Source organism: Hypomesus transpacificus, chromosome 17, assembly GCF_021917145.1.
Source record: "Hypomesus transpacificus isolate Combined female chromosome 17, fHypTra1, whole genome shotgun sequence".
In the NCBI taxonomy this organism is placed as follows: Eukaryota; Metazoa; Chordata; class Actinopteri; order Osmeriformes; family Osmeridae; genus Hypomesus; species Hypomesus transpacificus.
The window spans coordinates 14,065,334-14,088,018 of NC_061076.1; the positions used below are offsets into that span (position 1 = coordinate 14,065,334).

Sequence of the window (22,685 nt, forward strand, 5' to 3'; positions counted from 1 at the left end):
GGCCCGTAAGCATGGTCGTAACTGGGAAGGACATTTACATTGTCCTCATTTAGCAGACGCTTTAATACAAAGCCACATACAAATAGTGTATTTCGTCAGTACAGCAGATCATCCAGGACCAGAAGTGCTGAGTTTCAACAGAGTTTCAGTGGTTAGTGTTACCAGTAACAATACACCACAGTATATACTGAGATAGGTTCAATTGACTTGTCTCACGCTGATTACAGATCTTAGTCAGTTTCCATCCCTCTGGTCCAACCATGATGCTGGCTAGACGGGTGAGGCTGGCTGCATGGGACTTGCTGGCTGGTAGTGGCTGGCTGGTAGTGGCTGGCTGGTTCTGGGTAAGGCTGGTTGGTTCTATCTGGTGCTGGGGCTGGCTCATTGCACCACATCCTGATGAAGGTTGTTTGACAGATTTCTGTAGAAGTACTAGATAAGACAGAGGATATAGGCCTTGCAAAAGTGTCGAAATCCGAACACTGACTAATAGGGGCGCTCCGATCAAGATTATTGGGGCCGATTACCGTTCGCTAGAAGCAGTATCGGCCAATACCGAGTACCGATCACCAATTAAGGGGTCTATTTGAAGCCTCCCATTTATCATGTGGCATAATCGATTTCACTATTCTTAACAACAATGTATATTAAGTATAAAAATGAGGATATGATAAAATATCATGAGTTAACAACAACTGTTTATTTAGTGGCAGGACATATTTAACATATTCCACTCTCTTAGAGACACTTTCTTTGTTGTTGCATAATCTGATCGGCTCTTTTGATCGGCCTTTATAGTGAGTACCGATCTGAGTATTTAAAATGATTATCGGCAGATAATGATCGGCGACCGATCGATCGGAGCATCCTCACTGACTAACCTGACTACATAACATTTACATTTAGTCATTTAGCAGACGCTCTTATCCAGAGCGACTTACAGTAAGTAAAGGGATATTCCCAAGAAGTGAAGTGCCTTGCCCAAGGACACAACGCCATTTGGCACAGTGGGGAATCGATCTGGTAACGTTCTGATTACTAGCCTGACTCCCTCACCGCTCAGCCATCTGACCCCTGTACATCTACCATGATGCGCACTTAGAACGAGACACACACAGCGAACGGTCATCACATGCTCCATAGACAGCACATAAACACTTCAGTCACACATATTACCACAAGGCTGTAAACATGTTCTCTCACACCAGGCTAGCACGCTCTGAGGAACAGCACAGGATGATCTGATGTGACCACACACACCCACACACACTCACACAGCCAAACACCCATGCCTGGCTTCACGGTGAATGTGTCTGTTCGTGATTGGCTGTCGGGTGAATGTCGCACCCGTCTCTGAGAAGTTTCCCCACCTTGACTGACCACACATTCATGTCTTACCTATTTGCCGTACTGCTACCTTGATAAAAAATAACTCCTCTTTGGCCACTTGTTTGCTGCTTACGTGTGACTTGGAGGACCTCTCAGGACCAGAGTCAGATGGCTGAGCGGTGAGGGAGTCGGGCTAGTAATTGGAAGGTTACCGGATCGATTCCCCGCCCCGCCAAAATGACATTGTGTCCTTGGGCAAGGCACTTCACCCTACTTGCCTCGGGGGGAATTTCCCCTGTACTTACTGTAAGTCGCTCTGGATAAGAGCGTCTGCTAAATGACTAAATGTAAATGTAACACACAAGAAGGCAGTGTTGATGGAAGGTATAATTCTGCCGGACTTCCGCGAGCCACGCTAGAAGGCCCGACATGAAGAGAACACGGATCGCTCTTTTCACTCTGGATTGAATGCAAAACGCATACGTCGGCGCGCAGTCTGCAGGCACGACTCACAGTTCAAAAACACGACACTTACTCCGTGTGACCCGCCAGAGTGAACAGGCCTTCCTGTTTCTGAATCAACTTGCAGTAGCAGGGTGCCAAGCCTTGCTGTTTTATGAAACCTCCAGAAACAGGAAGTGGTGTGTGTGTGTGGCACAAAGTCTGCCGACTGTGATAACCTCTGTATCGACGCTCGCACACAGACAGAAAGGATGAGAGCCATGACTAGGGTCTGCTCCAGGCTGCAGGCTGCTGTCTCGCCCCCCCCCCCTGCTCTCCTGTAGGTGATTCTCAGTCGTTTGTGTGGACGGCGCCAGGCTGTTACCTGTATTTTGTTTCTTACTAAAGGAGAAGGTCAGAACAGGGAAGTTAGGGGGTTTGCTGCTGTCTGGGTTGTCCTTTGATTGCTCTCGTACAGATCTCTCTGACACTGCTTCCCCTCTCTCTCTCTCTCTCTCTCTCTCTCTCTCTCTCTCTCTCTCTCTCTCTCTCTCTCTCTCTCTCTCACAGTTCTGCAGATGAAGCTACAGCAGAGGCGGACTCGAGAACAGCTCGTCAGTCAGGGGATCATGCCACGTAAGTAACCAACCGTCCGTCCGTCTGTCTGAACATCTCTCCCCTGCACAGTCAGCTCCTGCCGCCCTTACTGGCTGGCGGATCCTTCTAGATGGAGAGGATCCAGGTATGGCCTTTTAGACTCGGGCTAACTGTTGCTGTTAGGGCTGTACCTGTTGTCTCCTGTAACTCCAAGCAGAGCACAGTGGACATAGAGGCTGTGGGTTACATAGGGTCCACACGTAAAAAAGACATAAATATATATATACCGACTATATCGTTGATGTTTACAATATAAGTCGAGTGAAAATGGCTTGCTTGATAATGCTTATTATCGCCCTGCACCTTTTTGCTGAAGGTTGCAGGGAGACGGGGATGGTAGTGTAGCGCGTTTACGCCTGCTCTCCGTCACCCTCAGGGCCTGGCTTCAGAGCAGAGAGGTAGACTCGGTCTCTGACTAGACCGGGTTTCAGAGAAAATCCGGTTTCAGGCTTCGAAGCCAGATGAATGAAGCTCCTTCCTCTCCCTGGGACTCTGTCGTTTCAGGGGATGTCATGGTCTCCTCTGCAGAACGCATGTGTATCCGGAGCAAGACGCAGAGCCAACGTTCAGTCCTTTACGCTTCTGTTATTTCATAGCAGATGAGCGACTGTAGACGTGGACAGTCAGCAGTTCCTTGAAATGAGTAGTTAAAAGAGAGCTACATGCGTACTGTCCCAGATATTCTGAGAAGCACTTTGGCTCGCCGCTTCTTGTCATTGTCTACAGGGTGTTTGGTTCTCTTTACGGTCAGCTAAGCTCACTTTCTCTATTCCTCTCTTTCAAATCCTCTTTCCCCTTTGTTTATGGGGGGAGCACTGTGAGCTGTATGCAAGGTAATGTGTTTACTGTAGTTACATAAACACATGCTGGCGTTCCTGGAATTGAACACATCTATTTAACTGCACACACACATATACACGGATGCAAATAAATATATATATATACACACACACACACACTTTGTCTCGTCACACTTAAGAAGCCAGCGTTATCTTTAGAGACAGACAGCTGTAGCATTCAGCCTAAAGTTGAACCAGGCCACAACCTCATCCGTTTGGGGACGACATGTTTCTAAAGATGTTCATGTTGACAGAAGGACGACCGCTGTCGAGTTTTGTCGTGTGTGTGTGCGTGAGCATGTGTACTGTGTGTGTGTGTTCTGCTTGTCAGGCTCGGTGAAAGCCGTCATTTGAGCAGTGTCATCTTCAATTCCAGCTTTCTGGTACTTTATTAGGAACACTGGCTGCTAACAACTGAATCATTCTGCACACTGGGTTTTGTCAGTTTGATTTAATCCAATTAGAGCTCCTTGCACTTATTACACACAGAAAGAGCCAGCCTGTTCCTCCACCAAGTTTCTTTGAAGCGCAGACCTTTGGTGTCTTCTGGGCTTGTCAGTAGACAAGTGGAGCCAGAGATGAAAGCAGCATTGACACAGTTTCAGGCCAGAAGCCTGTAGTAGGTGGCAGTTGGTTGGTTGTGTTCTCAGCAAGGCCCAGTCGAGGCCTACAGACGTGCTCATCCGCTCTGGGCACGCGGCCATTGATTCATATCAATCTGTGCCTGCTACTGTGTCTTCTGTATCAGTCAGAACTCTGAAGCGAGAACAACAACCAGAGCCTGTTGATGATATCTGTTTTGGTGGGCCTGAAAAGGAGATCAAGTGTAAGAACGGAGCAGATGGATGTTATTGTCTTGACTTGCATCCACTAGCCTCTTTCTGCGACTTCCTGTTCACTCTCCTCTGCGCGAGGAGCAAAGCCGGTCCTACGTTTACACTTCCTGGTCCTAGACACAGAAGGTCCGTCGCTTGGCGTGGCAGTGCCAGCTACAGGTCACACTTCCACCCGGTAGCAGCTGGGGTGCAAGGGGTCCCTAGGTTTTCCTGACGAGGCTTGCTCAGTCTTCATGGTAGCTTCCAACATGACTCCTGACCTACGAGCAGCATATGCCAAGGAAAGACCTCTGGCCCTACAGGTAGGAGTGGAAAGGGTAGATACTCTATAGACTGAGATGTATGAGAGAGAGAGAGAGAGAGAGAGAGAGAGAGAGAGAGATAGATAGAGAGAGAGATGGAGTCAGAGCAGGAGGGATGACGAGGGGCGCCGAGCAGTCACAGGAAGGACGTTCGTCAGAGGGAATGGACCACCTGCCGACAGATGAACCAGAGGTCCCCCCCCTCTCCTCTTCCTCATGCACCCCCCCCCCCCCCCGCGCTTTCATTCCTGGCCTTCTGTTCCCACCTCGCCCCAACATAGAACTCAACCTTGTACCTCACTGCTTTATTTCCACAAAGTCTCTTCCTCTAAATTGTGGCTTTGGCCAACCCTTGCAGACCTGTTTCTCACGGTGGCACCCACCGTGAGAAGGTCAAAGAACAGTCGAGTGTTAATTGTGGTTTTAACAGGAAGTGTGAATGGGCCAGTATTTCAGTGCGAGGAAGAGCTTCTCATGGCGATAGTGCTAGTTTACTGGAGGGTGAGATCTTCAGCCCTCGTCCCTGCCTCTCCTGTCCCTCTCTGCCTCTACAAATGCCTCTTCCCTTCTGCCTCTGTCTTCCTGTCTCTCTACCTTCACCTTTCACCTCCCGTCTTCTCCCCCTCTCACTCCACCCCCCGCCTGCCCCGCCCACTTCTCTCGCCGTCTCCTCCCTCCTCAGTTCCCTCTTTTCTCCACCTTTTCCCTCCATGCCTCTGCCCTTCCTCTTCCTGCTCCACCCCTCACTTTCATTTTGTAGTGTAGTGTATAGTGTGTTTGTAGTGTAGTGTAGAGACTGGTAGACATGATTGTCGTGAGTGGTTTTTGTATCGTTTCAACATGGCATATTGTATGTGAAATATAGGTAATAAAGACTGAATAGTTCTTCGTGGTAGAAGGTAATGTGTGTGTATGTGTGTGTTAGGGCTGGGCTATATGGGTAAAAAATTATCACGATAGATATTTATATTTCAATTCGATAACTTTAATTAAGACGATAGACCACAGATCCGTAGTAGTAGCAAAATTAGTCTGTTCCTCAACTTTTTCCCTACACTCGGCATAAAGTTTAGGCTGCGCAGTGTGAGAGAAATGTTTGCGGCCAGGGAGCACATACCTGGGGTCAAGTAACTTAAGCTTTTTAAAACCTTGTTTTTATCAATACCTTGGCGCAAACTCACACTTTCTGCATGTTCCAACGAGTAATTTTGCTTCAGGTGGTAAAAAAGGTTTGTCGTATTACCAGACTTAAGTACCAATTGGTATCCACCTGTTTGTTTACTACAGAGTTTGCACCGAACATTGCAGCTCTTTGTTGGATGTCAAAAAGCCAAACCACTTCCAAATAACTGAAGAAGACGAACCCTTTGTATCAATAATTTCTTCACTGGAAGTTGCTCCCTCGCCATGGCTATCGCTGCCACTGTTTTCGGCAATAAGACTCATTTTCCGCGGTTAACTACTCCACTCGAGGTGCTCAGTATATTTTAGTGAGCGTACGTAGGCTACCATTTCTCCGCAACTTCAGCATCACAGAAATGAAATACATTTACATTTACATTTACATGTATTCATTTAGCAGACGCTTTTATCCAAAGCGACTTCCAAGAGAGAGCTTCACAAAGTGCATAGGTCACTGATAATAAAAACAAGATAGCCCCACAGCATTGCGGGTATTCAAAAACAAGAAGTACATATTGTGAACAACCAAAAAATAGTGCTAAAGGGAAGAAACCATAAGAGCATGTAGTTAAACAAGTTAAAAATTACACAACATTAATCTCTAAGTGCAGGTGTACCTGTAGGAAAGCAATAAAAATAGGATTAACTAGAAAAAGAATACAACAGTTTAAATCAGCTACCACTAACCAACAAGAGCAACAGTCTAAGCAAGAGTCATTGTGAACCTTGAGGAAACTAGCGTTGGGTTCAGCAAACCATTGTAGTACCATTGTACTCCCGGAACAAGTGTGTCTTGAGCCTTCTCTTAAAGGTGGAGAGACAGTCCGTGTCTCTGATGGAGGTGGGGAGTTGATTCCACCACTGGGGTGCCAGGCAGGAGAAGAGCTTGTGCTGGGACCGGGCGGTCTTGAGAGGTGGGACCACCAGGCGGTTGTCTGAAGAAGACCGTAGGTGGCGGGTGGGGGTGTAAGGCTGCAGGAGAGACTTGATGTAGTCGGGCGCAGTCCCGTTCACTGCTCGGAAGGTCAGTACCAGGGTCTTGAATCTGATGCGGGCCGTTATGGGTAGCCAGTGGAGGGAGATGAGGAGCGGGGTAACGTGGGAGCGTCTGGGTAGATTGTAGACCAGACGGGCCGCTGCGTTCTGAATCCTCTGAAGAGGGCGGGTTGCGCATGATGGGAGACCGGCGAGCAGCGAGTTGCAGTAGTCCAACTTGGAGAGGACAAGTGCTTGGACAAGCAGCTGGGTGGAGTGCTCAGACAGGTATCTCCTGATCTTCCGGATGTTGTAGAGGGTGAATCTACACGACCGGGAGACCGCAGCAATGTGGGCCGTGAGGGAGAGCTCGTCATCCATGGTAACCCCAAGGTTCCTGGCAGAGGATGAGGGGGTCACCGTCGCAGATCCCAGGGTGATTGAGAAGTCATGGGAGATGGAGGGTTTGGCCGGGATGATGAGAAGTTCCGTTTTGGCAAGGTTCAGCTGGAGGTGGTGCTCAGTCATCCAGGCGGAGATGTCTGCGAGGCAGGCCTCAATCCTAGCTGAGATCCCCGGATCGGTCGGAGGGAATGACAGGTACAGCTGCGTGTCGTCAGCGTAGCAGTGGTAGGAGAAGCCATGGGAGGTGATGATTGGTCCAAGTGAGGTGGTGTACAGAGAGAAGAGGAGGGGACCAAGGACGGAGCCCTGTGGGACACCAGTGGAGAGCTGGCGTGGGCCTGACAGTTTGCCTCCCCAGGAGACCTGGTAGGATCTTCCCGACAGGTAGGATGAGATCCACTGGAGTGCAGTGCCAGTGATGCCCATCTCAGAAAGTCTGGAGAGCAGGATCTGGTGGTTAACCGTATCAAACGCCGCAGAAAGGTCCAGCAGAATGATGAAGGATGACCTGGAAGCCGCTCTGGCAGACTGGAGGGCAGTGGTGACTGAAAGGAGGGCAGTCTCTGTGGAGTGGCCGGTCTTGAAGCCCGATTGGTTGGGGTCGAGCAGGTTGTTCTGAGAAAGGAAGTTAGACAGTTGGTTAGATACAGCACGTTCAATTGTTTTAGAAAAGAAGGGCAACAATGATACCGGTCTGTAGTTCTGGAGGACGGCAGGGTTAAGGGAGGGTTTTTTGAGTAAAGGGGTAACTCTGGCCTGTTTGAAGGCAGAGGGGAAGGTGCCAGAGGTAAGAGAGGAGTTTAGAACATGGAGCAGAAAAGTTATGATAGAGGGGGAGATGGTTTGAAAGAGAGGGGAGGGGACAGGATCAAGGGGACAGGAGGTGGGGCGATGAGAGAGAATGAGGTCAGAGAGCTCTGCCTCGGACAGGGGAGAGAAGGAGTTTAGACATTTAGTTGGGTCAGTAATGGAGGGTGAGGGGGTAGGAAGGGTGGGTTTAGGGAACCGACTGCTAATGTCGGCAACTTTTTTCTCAAAGAAGGAGGAGAAGTCGTCTGCTGTCAGGGTGGAGGGAGGGGGTGGGGGAGGTGGGTTAAGAAGGGTGGAGAAGGTAGAGAAAAGTTTGTGGGGGTTTGAAGCGGAGTTAATTTTGTTAAGGAAGTAGAGGGTTTTGGCACCAGTTATGTGAGAAGAGAAGGATTTGAGGAGGGAGTGATACTTATCAAGGTCCAGACCGTCTTTGGACTTGCGCCATCTCCTCTCAGCTGCTCGAAGGGTGGACCGTTCTTCACGAATAACATCCGTAAGCCACGGGCAGGGGGGAGAAGATCGTGCAGGCCTGGTAGACAGGGGACAGAGAGAGTCAAGTGATGCAGTTAAAGTGGTTAGCAAGGTGTCGGTGGCAGTGTTAGTGGGGTGGGACGAGAACTCGTCAATGGGAGGGAGGGAGGATGTTACAATAGAGGAGAAGTGGGAGGGGGATAGCGAGCGGAGGTTGCGCCGGAAAGTTACGAGGGGAGGGGAGGTAGGAGGGATTGGAGGGAGAGAGACAGTGAATTGGATAAAGTAGTGATCAGAGATGTGCAGTGGGGTTACAGAGGTTAAGTCAGTGATACAGTTACGTGTCAGGACGAGGTCTAGCTGTTTGCCTGCCTTGTGGGTCGCCGGTGTGCTCAGCAGCGTCAGGTCGAAGGAGGTCAGGAGAGACAAGAAGTCGACAGCCTGCATTCCTTTAAGGTGGATGTTGAAGTCCCCAAGGATTATCAGGGGGGTTCCATCATCCGGAAGGACGCTGAGGAGCATGTCCAGCTCCTCCACAAAGTCGGCTAGCGGTCCTGGTGGGCGATAAAGAACAATTAAGCATGCTTTGATAGGATTAGTTAGCATCACATAATGGTGTTCAAATGATTTGGCAGTAACAGAGAGTGGTGTGGATGTGTATTTAATATGTGGGGAAAGAAGCAACCCTGTCCCACCACCCCGCCCGGTTGAGCGGGGTGAGTGAGTGAAGGAGTGCTTGACGGAGAGAGCAGCTGGAGTTGCAGTGTTCTCTGGGCGGATCCATGTCTCAGTCAGCGCAAGGGCATGAAGAGAAGCATGGGATGCAAACGCCGGGATGAAGTCTGCCTTGTTCACAGCAGACTGGCAGTTCCAGAGCCCTAAGGAAAGAGACAGGGCAGGTGGAGAAGAACTGGATATGTAGTGAAGGTTAGAAGTTGACCGAATATACTTTGTGACATATCTACGTCTACGGGTAGTGTAATGAACAGGAATGCTAAGGAAACACATGCTAGCTATGAATAAATTCTAGGTAGAATATAATCCAAATATGAATATAAATAGGTTGATACTTATCAGAAGAGGTGATCCGCCTCGTCGGCCTTCCTCGGTGGACTCCGCAGGTAGACTCCTTGTCTTTGTTCGACTGAGTCTTCGTGCGACGAGGCTGGCAGACGAGGCTGCCTCTGTAACCCTAACCGCCTTAAATATGCTAATGCGCAGATACAACGCCCCCAATTACTGCCAAACAAAAGAATATCCTGAGTACCCTGAAAGCGAAAATGACTCACTGGCTAGCTACTCCTTGACCAGTTTCAACTGGTTATCTAACTGCGGACCCTTCTGCTCTGCCCAAGAGACTAACTTTTAGCTAAACTCAATAATATACTAGTCTTGATCACTCGCAGTCAATGCAGCGCTCTCGAAGTTCTCTTCAGTATGACGCTATACGCTCAATAGACGGCTGTTCCTAATGATTCTCTATCGACGTCATCGATATTATTGAAAATGAATTAATGTGAAGATATCTTTACGACTACGACAAATCAATGCAAAAAAAATAATCGCCCAGCCCTAGTTTGTGTGTGTGCTCACCAGCCCCCCCCCCCCCCCCCCCTTGTGAGCAAGGTTGAGCGGCTGTGGTGTGTGAGGGTGTGTTAGGTTCACCCAGCATGACATACTTGGCTATAATAAGCATCCACAGTGATACCCAAGCTCCCATGTTAGCAACACCAGGCCTAAGACACACTGTGCCTATAGTCAAGCTCCCTGGGGGAGGACACACAGGCACGCACCAAGTGCACAGGAGTGGTTGTCGCTTAGCTCACCCCCTCGACCGTTGCGTGTCATGGTACTGAAAGAGTTCTGTTTGTGTTTGCCGTTCTTTAGCCCAACCGCTAAGCGCAACACTGACACAGGCGGATGGTGGCATGTGAGAGGCATGCTCATTTACATTCGCTTTGACTAGGGTACTTATTGTCCTCTGGAGTGGCTATGTGTGTGTGGCTCGGGGATGAGGACAGCTGCCTAAGTCTAGTCTTGGTGCAAGAGGTTGCTGATGTCGCAATCTGGTTGGTCAATGATTGGGCAAACTGTAGAGTTCACGTCATCATTGAAGAGGTTGCATGAATGGAATGTGCCAGAATAGGACACCAGTCCCAGGTTGTGTCCGATTGGTGGAAGTGACCAGGCAGGTGAGGTTTTTGATTGGTGCTGTTTGTTTCGCCGGTCAGGGCAGGTTTCTATCAGGAGGAGGAAGACAGACTTAGGAAGTAAGATGAGGAAGGAAATACGCAAATACACATCAGCCCAAACAAATGGCAGTGTGCCAAGCTCTTGGGAACCGTGCTGTGATGTCGTCCAAGCTGCACCTACATCAGTCTGCCTCCATCCCACGGCTGTAGTTCTCTCTCCTCTTCTGTGTCAGCTCCAGCTGCCTCCAAAGAATAATCCTTACGCAGAAGCTGGGTTTGGGGAGGGGGTGAGTGGAGTGGGGGGGGAGGAAGGCCCGCAGTATGATAATGCAGGCACCCAGGCAGATAAAGAGGTCTTTTTGCACTGACCCTCTCCTCGCCCCCCCCCCCCCCTCCCCCCGGGCTGATTGACAGGCCCTCTCGACCCCGTCTGTGGAGGCCACCTACCCCCTTCACCCCCCCTTCTCTCCCTCTGCCCAGGGGGGCAGGAGTGATGTGCTGATGCTCAGCGGGGTGCACTGAGGCTTGAGTCTGGACCACGAGTCTGGCCCGTGGCCAGCTGACCCACCGGGTCGGCTCTCTGGTGGGGCGGGAGGGAGCAGTGGCCCGACGTGTTGGTGATGATGTTAGCTTAGCGTAGCGTCTCTTTATCGCTGTCTCCCTTTCACGGTGTCTCTCTCTTATTGCTATTGCTTTCTCTCTCTCTGGCCCTCTCTCTCTCTCTCTCTCTCTCTCTCTGGCCCTTTCTTTCACACACACACCACCACACACACACACACACTCTTTCTCTCTGTCTATATTTCCTCTACCCCTGCTGTCTCAATAAGAGGAGGCAGACTCTAATTGAGGTTAGCTCGTCGCTTCTCTGCAGACAGAGAAGGTGTGTAGGTGGGGGAAGCCTCAGTTCCACCTTGCAAGTCTCCTGGTTTTGAAAACGAGAGATCAGAGGTGTCTGTGAAAAAGAGCCCTTTTGCGCCGCATTGACAGGATGCTGGCGACACGAGCTGCCGTAATCGACTTCCACCTGCTCCGTCAATGGCTGGGAAACCACAAATGTCAACTTGAGGCGCCGTTTTGAAGGCTACGCCATAGTAATGTGTCGCATTTGAGTTAAACAGCCCAGTTTGTCAAGAGTCAGACTACTTTGCCTGTTTAACTGTGGAGTTAAACAGGCAAAGTAAACTAGTGCAGCTCTGTAGCCAGAGGCTGGATTTACGGTTCTGTACCTTCAGTGGAAACGTGTTAGAGTAGAACGCTTTGAAGTTGCCATTCCATTAAATGCACCCACACACACACACACCTACATGAACACACACACACACATTGTAATGATGTGCGGTTTGGTAATGGGTAGTGCATTCAGCCATTGAATGATATGGTCACTTCAGAGGATGGCTTTATGACTATAGCTATGCTGCTAGCTATGCTGAGGTATGGTTGGGTTTATGCTGTGCTGGCTACAGGCCAACAGCCACTCACTTCTGTGCGGGGAGGGAGAGCAGAGTGAGATGGTAGGTTGTTCTGCCTCCGCACTCAACCCCAAGGACTTGTACTTCTGCATGCTGAACACGTTCCCGATTCAACATCTGTACACTCTATCCTGTTAACGGCCTCCTTTGATCTCTCTCTCATCCTCTCTTTCCTCCTCTATACTTTCCCTCTCTCTTTCCCTCTCTCTCCCTCTCTCTTTGTCTCTCTCCCCTCCGCACCAGCGCTGAAAAGTCCGGCCGCCTTCCACGAACAGAGACGCAGTTTAGAGCGAGCACGGGTGAGTCTCCTCCCAGAATGCCTCTCTCCCTCTGTCTCTCTCCATCTCCCACCTCCTCTGCTGAACTCTCTTGAAACCTCGCCCGTCTCCCCCCCCCCCCCTTCCCCCTTCCCCACTGTCCTGTCTCTCTACTTCCTGCCCCCCCGCTCCTCTCTCTCCGCGCCCCCCCCCCCCCCCATCTAGACTGAAGACTATCTGAAGAGGAAGATCCGAAGTCGGCCTGAGAGGGCAGAGCTGGTCAGGATGCACATCCTGGAAGGTGAGTTTCAGACACAGCGCCCCCTATCCTCACCCCGAGGGAAGACCGACTTGGCACCTCCAAAATCCAAACTCTCAAGTTACCATTTCCTCTGGTCTTGGTGACCCACTATTTTGGGGTCTGCGCTTCTAGTGTGTCTAATGTTCTGTGTGTGTGTTTGTGCGTGTGGTGTGGTGTGCGCGTGTCTGCGTGTTTGTGCATGCATGTCTGTGTGTGTGTGTGTGTGTGTATCTGGTGTTCTGTGTATCTGGTGTTCTGTGTATCTGGTGTTCTGTGTATCTGGTGTCCTGTGTATGTGGGGTTCTGTGTATGTGGTGTTGTGTGTGTGTGGTGTGTGTGTGTGTGTGTGTGTGTGTGTGTGTGTGTGTAGAGACGTCTGCGGAACCGTGCCTGCAGGCCAAGCAGCTGCAGCTAAAGAGAGCCCGCCTGGCAGACGACCTCAACGACAAGCTCTCCCACCGGCCGGGTCCCATGGAGCTGATCCACAAGAACATCCTGCCTGTCCACAGCAGCCTCAAGCAGGCCATCATAGGTAACAGCATCCACTCCTGACTGGAAGGTTATACCGAGGTTATAACTGATCGACTGTTATAATTACTACAGCAACATCAAATATGGTTACAAGGAAGGGTTGTTGCTGCTTCATGACGACGGCAGCCTCGAGCTAGCCTGGTAGCCGCAGCCCCGGACGCCTCCAGCTAGCGTCGTACAAAGTAAACACGCTCCCGATCATAAACACACACCAATCCCATCCCAATTGTCTCGACGCACATCAATTCGGAGTGCCCAGGCCTGCTTCCCTGTAAACCTTCTGTTTGACAACCTCCCATCAGAACATAACTTAAAGAGAGCAGAAAGGACTGCCATTGCAGTCACTGTACGCCCCAGCAATTACAGGGCCCGGGGGGGGGGGGGGGGAGGAGGAGAGGAGATTGATGGATGGGGAGATGAGGGTAAACCCTGCCCTGCTAAATCCAACATGCCCGCCCCTCTGGGGGGGGGGGGGGCGCCTGGCTGTCGAAGGGGCCTTAATAACCACAATCAAATTACAGCAGGTAATATCCTGAGAGAGCAGGGACGTGACCTAGTCCTGCTGCTCTCCACACACCGCACACACACACACACACTGTCATACACACAGACACATACACACACTCTCATACACACGCACACAAATACTCTCACACAAATGCACACACGCAGACACACACACACACGCTGTCATACACACGGACACACACACACACACACTGTCATACACACAGACACATACACACACACTCATACACACACACAAATACTCTCACACAAATGCACACACGCAGAGACACACACCCACACACTGTCACACAGAGACACACGCACATACACACACATAAATACGTCCACACACAGGAACACAGAGACACACGCGCACGCACACCGGTGGTGTACGCACACACGCACACACCGGGAGAGGGGGAGCGGTGTTTGGTGGCTGGCAGGGTATTCATCAGCCCCGTGGTGGTTCTTCATCATCTCCCGCTGATGGGAAATGAACAGGCAGCAGCGTGATTGTCGGAGTGCTCCGACTGGCTCCCGTCACTAAATACATCATCAATCATGGGCTTGATCACGGGCCTGCGGAGGACCCAGCTACCTGCCCAGCGCACAGACAGCAGGGGGGGCAAGGCTTCCCAGCACACCTGCCTCTGCTGGGGCTACAGGGACACGGGTAGACAGAGTGACAGGCAGAGAGACAGACAGGAACAAACAGACAGATGGACGGTTGGTAGAGAGACAGTCGATGCTGGCAGACAGGAGTCCACCGGGGGGGAACGAGATGTTCCCTGTTTGTGTTCGTGCATTTTGATGGACTTCCTCCCTTTCGCGTGTCTCGTTTCAGAGACAGACTTCCCCAAGGTGGCGGGGGAGAGCTCGTCGTTTGAGGAGGACAGCAGTGATGCTCTGTCTCCTGATCAGCTCATTGGCCAGGATTCTCCGCTGGGGGCGGGCCCTCTGCCCTCCCCGACCGACACCCTGGGAGGAAACAGTAACCCCTCCCCCACGCAGGTACCAAATGGCTCCGGAAAAAATCATTGAGAGAACAATCTAGTGAAATCACAAACCACCTTCACAGCAAGCATAGTGTTTCCAATCAAAGGGGCCGTTTCTCCTTTCAGTTTCTCAACCAGGTGCCACCCCTTCCTCCTCCTCCTCCTCCTCTTCCTCCGGTCTCTGGCCCCACCCAGGCCCTGAAGTTGACCAATGGGACTGCATCTCTCGCCGCTCAAAGGACCCCACCAGCTCAGACAAAGGTGAGTGACTGTCAGCACAGCCAAGCAGGTCTCTCCCTCTCTCTTCAGACAACCCCCCGCTGACCACTTCTTCCTTCAACCCCCTCCCCCCACACCCCCCCCCCCCCCTCTTTCCCCACCTCCCCCTCCCCGGTCCCTCCCTCCAGTCCCACTCCAAGTCGAGCGCCGACCGCCCCCCCCAGCGCCCCAAGAAGGCCAAGGACACCAAGCCCAAGGTGAAGAAGCTCAAGTACCACCAGTACATCCCCCCGGACCAGAAGGCCGAGCGGGAGCCCCCGCCCCAGCTGGACTCGTCCTACGCCAAGATCCTGCAGCAGCAGCAGCTCTTCCTACAGCTGCAGATCATCAACCAGCAGCAGCAGCACTACAACTACCACACCATCCTGCCCGCTCCGCCCAAGTGAGCCTCGCGCACCGTGTGTGGCGTGTACGTGGGTGTGAGGGTGTAGTTGGTGTGTAGTTTGTGTGCGTATGTTGGTGTGTGTAGTTTGTCTGTGTGTAGTTTGTGTGTGTGTGTAGTATCGTGTGGGTGTAGTTTGTGTATGTACGTAGGTGTAGTTTGTCTGTGTGTGTTTGTAGAGTGTGTGTCGTTTGTGTGTAGAGCGAGAGTGTGCATGTGCGGGTACAACACTTGTCGCCGTGCATTGCAACGTTGTCTCATCCATGTCCGCCTCTCTCCAGACTGTCAGATCAACAGCAGCCTCCTTCTGCCACCCCCGCCTCCTCCACTGGCCCCACCCCCTCATCAACTCCGTCCAGTCAGAGTGCTCCAAACCGTCCAAATGTCCCTCCTGCAGGCGGGGCCAAACCTGCGTCTTTACCTCCAAACCTGGATGAAATGAAGGTCAGTGAGAACGATAGGAACGATATGGAGTGACCTATGTACACGCTTCGTATATCAACGCAGAAGCTCACATCGATACGGAAAGAGAGCATCGAACAATCGGTCCACCACCGCGACGACGGTAGAAAACTGACAGCTCATTCAATCCTCTTCTTTTGACTCCGTTCCCCCCTCCCTCCCGCCCGCGCCGCCCCCCTCTCCCCAGGTGGCCGAGCTGAAGGCCGAGCTGAAGATGAGGAGCCTGCCCGTGTCCGGCACCAAGAACGACCTCATCGAGCGCCTCAGGAACTACCAGGAGCTGAACGGAGGCAGTACTCCGGCGCCACCAGCAGGGGGAGCACCCTGGCCGGGGGCCGTATCGTCCAGAACCTACCTGTCTCACAAGCAGCAGCAACAGAAGCCGTCCTCTTCTGCCCTGCACCGGGCGGCAGAAAGCGGCGTCAGGGTGACGGGCGTCCCGTTTGCTTCCACGGCGCCCCAGCACGCGATGCACTTTGGCAGCCCCGGCTCCTCCCCTCCGCCGTCCCCCGTCCCTTCCGAGCGCTCGGCCGCCGCCATGAGCCCAGACGATGCCAGCTATAGCGGGGACACCTTTGGGGAAATGGTGGGTCCACTGTCCGGGGCGATTGAGTTGTCCGAGTTGATGATGAGGGACACGATTCGAAAAAGGAAATTGTGATGGGGATGGTTGCTGGTAAAATAATACGATACTGTGCCTCATGTGTCCATTCACGAAATACATGTTTTCATGCCTCTGCCTTCCTTCTCAGGTGAGTTCCCCCCTCACCCAGCTCAGCCTCCAGCCCTCCCCCCAGCCCCCCGTCACCATCAAGGAAGAGACCCCCTCCACCCCCTCCTCCTGCCACTTCCCTTGCCTCGCCCTCCGACCGGCGCCCCCTCTCGACAAGGACCGGATGCTGCAGGAGAAGGACAAGCAGATCGAGGAGCTGACGCGCATGCTGCGGCAGAAGCAGAGGCTGGTGGAGACCCTGCGCTGCCAGCTGGAGATGGGGAAGCGAGGAGGAGGAGGAGGAGTGGGGGGAGGAGGAGGAGGGGAGGCCGCGGTCCTGCTCCGCGTGAAAGAGGAGCCGCCAGACCTCCCCATCGTCTCGTCCTCCCCCTGCCCCGTCCGCGCCCCGCCTCCGCCCCCTCCCCCGCCGCTCCCCGCCGCGCTCGGCGAGGTCGCCGTCAAGGAGGAAGCCAGCGACCCGGACGAGGTCGCCCCCGAGGCCGCGCCGGCGGAGAGCCGGAGGCCCGACCGGGCGGCCCCCGAGCGCGTCCGGCCGCAGGTGAAGCCCGAGCGCGTCATCCTGCCGAGCCAGCGGCGGCTGGAGGAGCTGCGGCGGCAGCAGACGGCGCTGCGGATCGGCGAGCTGCAGGCCGCCCAGCAGCAGGCCCTGCAGCAGCTGTTGCTGAAGCAGCAGCAGCAGCAGAACCGGCAGAACCAGCTGCAGAACCTGCAGAACCTCCAGAGGCGTTCGCAGCAAAGGAAGAAGAAGTCCCACAAACAGCAGCTCAAACAGCAGCAGCAGCAACAACTGCTGCTCAAGCAGACCCAGCAACAGATACAGACAAAGCAGTCCCAACAGTCCCAACAGCAACTGCTTATACAACTAAAGCAGCAGCAACAGTCGCAACAACAACAACAACAACAACAACTGATACAGCTGAAGCTGCAGCAACAGCCTCAGTCGAAGCAGCAACAGGTGTTGCAGACTAAACAGGAGATGCACTTACAGCAGCCAGAACAACGACAACTGCTCCAGTCACAACAGGTCAGTACACCGTCCAGTCTACCACTTGGGCCTTGATTCAACCCTCTGGTCCGGTCATTTCCAGTAGTGTAGTGGAGTAGATTATTTTTCCACCACCCCTTACTCAAAGCCTAACTGTTCTTCAATTAATCTCATCTTCAGATATCCCAGGTGTTCCTAAACCAGCAGACTGGGAGCAGCTCTTCCTTCCCTCTAGACCTCCTCAAGGCACACTCCACCCCAACCCTGGTGACCGACAGCAACGGCAACCACTTCCTCATTGCACTGACCAATCACACCACTGAGAACCAAGGAAGTGACGCCCCTCAGGGGAAGCCGAACAATCACATCGAGTTACAGGTACCTGGCGAGTCCACCCACCTTCTACACTCTCACGCCCCAGGTCTTGTCATCCGCCGTCTTCTCAGATGTATCTCTCATCGCCAACTTCTCTTCCCCCAGAGACTACCGTCCCCTCCCACCAAGCTGCCTAGCCAATCCCCTCCTCTGCCGTTGAGCACTGACACCAAATCAAAACCGAGGAGCACCACATCAGGCCTTGGGAAGCAACCAACCAGAAAGGTGAGCTGGACGTGGCGAAGTTCACGTCTCCTCGCTGTCACGAGACTGAGAGGTCAATGAAGACCTGTCCTGCTGGTGAATGCATGTTCTCTAATGTTCCAATTAATCCAGGATGACTCCAACGAGTCCAATAACCAAGGACTATATAAATTAATGATGTAGACAGTGAACGGCGACACAGACAGCATCCTTGATAAGACCCATTGACTGCTGTCATGTCATATGGTTCATTATTATGCTAATTAACCCAACGACAGTCCTCATCACAGTGATTTATATTGGTAGCTCGAGCACCGAGGCCCCTGGTTCATTTGCACGGCAGCTAATTGAGATTAATTTCTGGTTTGGGGCAGGGACAGAAGGCGGGGCTTCGGGTGTCAACCAACAACTCGCAAGGGGTGGCTCTCTCGTTCTCCGCCCCGCCCAATCTCCAGCCTTTCTTCCTGGATGAGGACTCCGCCCCCTCAGGGGATGTCCCGCCTTCGCCAGCTCTGAAGGTATGCTAACCGGTCATGGGACTAGTAGCGTATTAACTAACAGAACAATACTTTTAGGCTGGGTCTTCGAACTCTTTGGACAGCTTGTTGTACCAAATCTACGGGGCCGCAGTTACTTTAGTACTGAGTGGCAAAGCCCTAATGACAGGGCTGGACTGACTGATTAGACGTCGTTTGTGAAGTGAATATGACGTGTACGCGAACCGAAGAACCAACTGTCCCATTCCCTTTCTGTCAGGAGGAGTGTTCTGATCTGGACCAGCACGCCCTCTTCAGCCCTGCCTCCCCTGACGCCATCAAGACCTGCCCCTCTTCTCCTGATGACAAGGTAGCCAAGTGTTCGCCACAGCCATTAGAGTCATCAGTGGGTGTCCAGGTTCACCTGGCCAGGGAGCCCATTCAGGGAGACTGCAAACTAACCGTGTGTCCTTCCTGCTCACAGGAGCATGGCTCCACCCAGCACATGGACGACCTGTTTGACATCCTCATCCAGACGGGAGGTAAGAGAGGCAGCCCGCAAACATGCTTCACTTCTGATTCTACTGTCCTTGGCCGGGTTTCCCAGATTCGTTCAGAAGCTCTTAACGCTCAGAGCTTCTTAGGAGCGTTCTATGAGCGTTCTAGAGCATTCTTAGAGCGCTCCTAAGAAGCTCTGAGCGTTAAGAGCTTTTTAACGAATCTGGGAAACCCGGCCCTTGTCCTCCCGTGTCCTCGTCGTGGAATAACGCTCTTCATCCATCTCTCGTTGACCAGAAATCTCGGCCACCTTCAAGCCAGCGCCGGACCCTTCTCTGGCCCACCTCCGGGCCAACACTCCGGCCTCCTCCCCTCCCTCCTCCCCCCTGCAGCTCCATCTCCCTCCCCCCTCCCCCCCCGACCCGGAGAACTCCCCGCCACGGACCCCGACGGAGGACGAGCACCAGGCGCCACCCACCACGGACCCAGAAGGCCTTAGCTGCCCAGGAAGCGGACGTCTGGAGGACTTCCTGGAGAGCACGACGGGCAAGCCCCTCCTAGGGGTGGAGCCCGGCTGCCCTTTGACCTTGATCGACGACCTCCACAGCCAAATGTTGAGCACCCCCAGCATCTTGGACCACCCGTCCTCCCCCTCCCCTATGGACACCTACGAGCTGGGCTACCACCCCAACCCCCCCAACCTGGACTTTGGAGAGCAGGCCCTGGACAGCATGGACTGGCTGGACATCACCATGGGAGGAGGGGGCAGCGATGCCCCCAGCTTGGCCCCTCTTGGGCCCCCCAGCGTCTTCTCCACAGACTTCCTAGATGGCTCCGACCTGCAGCTCCACTGGGACTCGTGCTTGTAGCCCAGAGAGAGCAGCTGCTGTCTCTCCTCTGCACACCTGGCCTCAAGTACTTGATACAAACACTGTCATACACTTGGGGTGCTCTTGATTTAGCTTCCCCCGTATGGCGACAACATCTGGGACATCGACAGGTCCCGTGAGGGATAAACGGTACCGGTCCAGAACTGTGGAAGCTATGTATTCAGATGAAGTGCTTCTGGGTAGACCTGAGGTGGCAGATAAGGAGCCTGCTACTGTTATGTATATTTTTTTGACTTCCTTGTTTTCACTTTCACGCAGCAAACACACACTGGTGTGTTAGAATGTACAGAACACTGAGCACTGTCTCACACACACACACGTACTCGTACGGAGAAACACACACTGATTGCCTTTTGTGTGTGTGTGTGCTCTCACTGCCTCCAGTAGAAAGAAGGCCCTTTTCCCCGAGCTTACACAAGTACCTTTGTTTCAAACCTTGTGTATGATTGGCTGTCATGGGGAACACGCTTTGATCTGGTTGTTGAATTCAGGGTCTGTTGACAGGGTTTGGCTGCATACCATAAACCTTGATATTTTTTTAATTGCCGCGGTTGAAAGACGGCCAAGTCGATACCTGAATGTGCTCGAATTGCATCCCACTTTTTGTGTTGATACACAGAGCCGGAACAAAGCCAGACCTACAGCTACCAGAGCACGGGTGGTGGGATATGATGCCTCAAACATCCTGCTGTCTCTTGGCTTCACGGACTGGTGTGTCAGAACAAGACCCTGGTGTAGCAGTCTGGAGACCATAGCTCTGAGGGAGGACTGTAGAAGGAGCCATTGGCTGGGGAGGGGAGGCTGGGGAGGGGGCGATGGGGAGGGGAGGCTGGGGAGGGAGGGAGGCTCTGTAAGATGCACAGATAGTGTTATCTCCAAAGTTTTGACATTTCTAATAGATATTATCAGTCAATTATTTGGGGAATTAAGTGGGATATATTTTAAGATGCCATGAAACATGATTTCATGTTTCGGAAGAAACTTGAGTCTTAATTTCGAAGTTTGTTAATACAGCTTTGTCGCATGAAAATGCACATGAGATGTTTTTACACTGCGTTTGACAGTAAAATAATCGGCCCTTTCAATGGAAGTATCACAGCTCCTGAGAGCACCCTGCTGTCCCTCGGCTTCTACACATGATCCTACAACCATCACAGGCAGCACATAATCACACACTGTATAAACGTACTTGATACTCTTGATTGTTGAACAGTTACGGCGACAATGCTGTATGTCAATTGGGAAGAGGTGGGTTGCATTTGACTCTGACTACACAACGAAGGGCATGGAAATGTGTGTTTCCTCTTCCGTCAGCGTGGGATGGTTTGAAGCCTTCACACTTCCAGAGGCCGGGGTTACCACGGCAATGCCCACTGAAATTGTCACTGCGTTGGTGGATGCTGTGGTCTTATCATTCATGTTTCAAAGTCCTTAAAGTTGGGGTCGGTTTTATTGTTCTTCTTGCGAAACTGTAATGTACTGTATCAGTACATTTGCCAACAGAGAGAGTGAGTTTTATGCAATGTCTCCCTGCTTATGTCTTGTAATACTGTAAAATACTAGTTTGGACACTGAAAATATATTATAATGCACATTAGTGGTTTATTTCCTTCTTTTGACAGTGTTTCTGTCAATGGAGCACGCTGTGCAAACTTACTGTGAGAGCTTTTAACCTCAGTCAAAAGTCTGTATTGAGATTCTACAAACTCATTTGCACGGCCTTGAAGATGCACGTTACCGCACGCGCATATACACATAGTGGCACATGCTGCTTATATAAACTCACACATACACGCACACACACCACACACACACACACACACACACAAAAGCAAATGTTGTGCAAAGCTCGCTTGTTTGAATTTGAATTGTCAACGTTTGTTTCCTATCCCCCTTAGAAGATACTTTCAGATACCATGTGCAATTTTGCACGTGCGTGTGTCTGTGAGATGGCGGAGGCGACCGTTTCCAAGTCAACTCTTGATCCCCATCCTCAGAGCCCCTCATCATCACAGAGAACTGTAAACAATATAGAAGAATGACCTCCATGCTGGCAGTGCACTTGGTTTCTCCCACTACAATCAGATCAAGGAAAAATCCAATTTGACTGTGAGGTAAATAAAAAGAATATCTTCCAGTGCTTGACCCAGGCCTGGTGTTGTGATGACGACCATGGACTGGGTGCTATGAGGGAAGGTGGGGGGGCAGGGGGAGAAGTGTGTGGGGGGGGGGGGACTGGCGGTGCTTAATGCACATTTGGCCGTTGCATCACATTTTCTTGTTTTTTTAGAGAAGTGAATGATGACAAATGTAATGAAATAAAAGACTGAATAACGCTGGTTAGTCGTGTGTTTTTATTTTGACAGAGTCGGACGAGAAGCTGCGTCGGGGCTATGCCGACGAGGGAGTGTGCCCATGTTCAGATCGGGCCGAGCCCTCATTGGCTCTGTGGTGATGGTGCCGTTCACATTGGGCCGAGCCCTCATTGGCTCTGTGGTGATGGTGCCGTTCACATCGGGCCGAGCCCTCATTGGCTCTGTGGTGATGGTGCCGTTCACATTGGGCCGAGCCCTCATTGGCTCTGTGGTGATGGTGCCGAGCCCTCATTGGCTCTGTGGTGATTGTGTCGTTCAGATTGGGCCGAGCCCTCATTGGCTCTGTGGTGATGGTGTCGTTCAGATTGGGCTGAGCCCTCATTGGCTCTGTGGTGATGGTGCCGTTCAGATTGGGCCGAGCTCATTGGCTCTGTAGTGATGGTACCGAGCCCTCATTGGCTCTGTGGTGATGGTGTCGTTCAGATTGGGCCGAGCCCTCATTGGCTCTGTGGTGATGGTGTCGTTCAGATTGGGCCGAGCTCATTGGCTCTGTGGTGATGGTGCCGTTCCTCCAGCTTAACAAA

At 52.2% G+C, this 22,685-nt stretch overlaps 1 protein-coding gene across 6 annotated transcripts in view; it reads left to right on the forward strand.

Moving 5' to 3' along the window:
- mrtfaa (myocardin related transcription factor Aa) overlaps positions 1-21,977 on the forward strand; it is a 33,917-nt gene extending 11,940 nt beyond the window's left edge. For 4 of the 6 annotated variants that reach the window (XM_047037883.1, XM_047037882.1, XM_047037885.1 and 1 more), the window contains 16 exons: positions 2,341-2,406; positions 12,152-12,207; positions 12,391-12,466; positions 12,837-12,998; positions 14,352-14,518; positions 14,629-14,763; positions 14,910-15,163; positions 15,445-15,607; positions 15,813-16,211; positions 16,378-17,382; positions 17,524-17,721; positions 17,824-17,943; positions 18,297-18,440; positions 18,679-18,768; positions 18,883-18,940; positions 19,194-21,977. In XM_047037883.1, the coding sequence (XP_046893839.1) occupies positions 2,341-2,406; positions 12,152-12,207; positions 12,391-12,466; positions 12,837-12,998; positions 14,352-14,518; positions 14,629-14,763; positions 14,910-15,163; positions 15,445-15,607; positions 15,813-16,211; positions 16,378-17,382; positions 17,524-17,721; positions 17,824-17,943; positions 18,297-18,440; positions 18,679-18,768; positions 18,883-18,940; positions 19,194-19,765 (3,665 nt within the window). In that variant the 3' untranslated portion in view covers positions 19,766-21,977. Of the gene's footprint in view, positions 1-1,927; positions 2,185-2,340; positions 2,407-12,151; positions 12,208-12,390; positions 12,467-12,836; positions 12,999-14,351; positions 14,519-14,628; positions 14,764-14,909; positions 15,164-15,444; positions 15,608-15,812; positions 16,212-16,377; positions 17,383-17,523; positions 17,722-17,823; positions 17,944-18,296; positions 18,441-18,678; positions 18,769-18,882; positions 18,941-19,193 lie in introns of those variants that run through there. The other 2 variants (XM_047037888.1, XM_047037887.1) reach the window with 2 other exon arrangements.
- Positions 21,978-22,685: the final 708 nt, after the last annotated feature.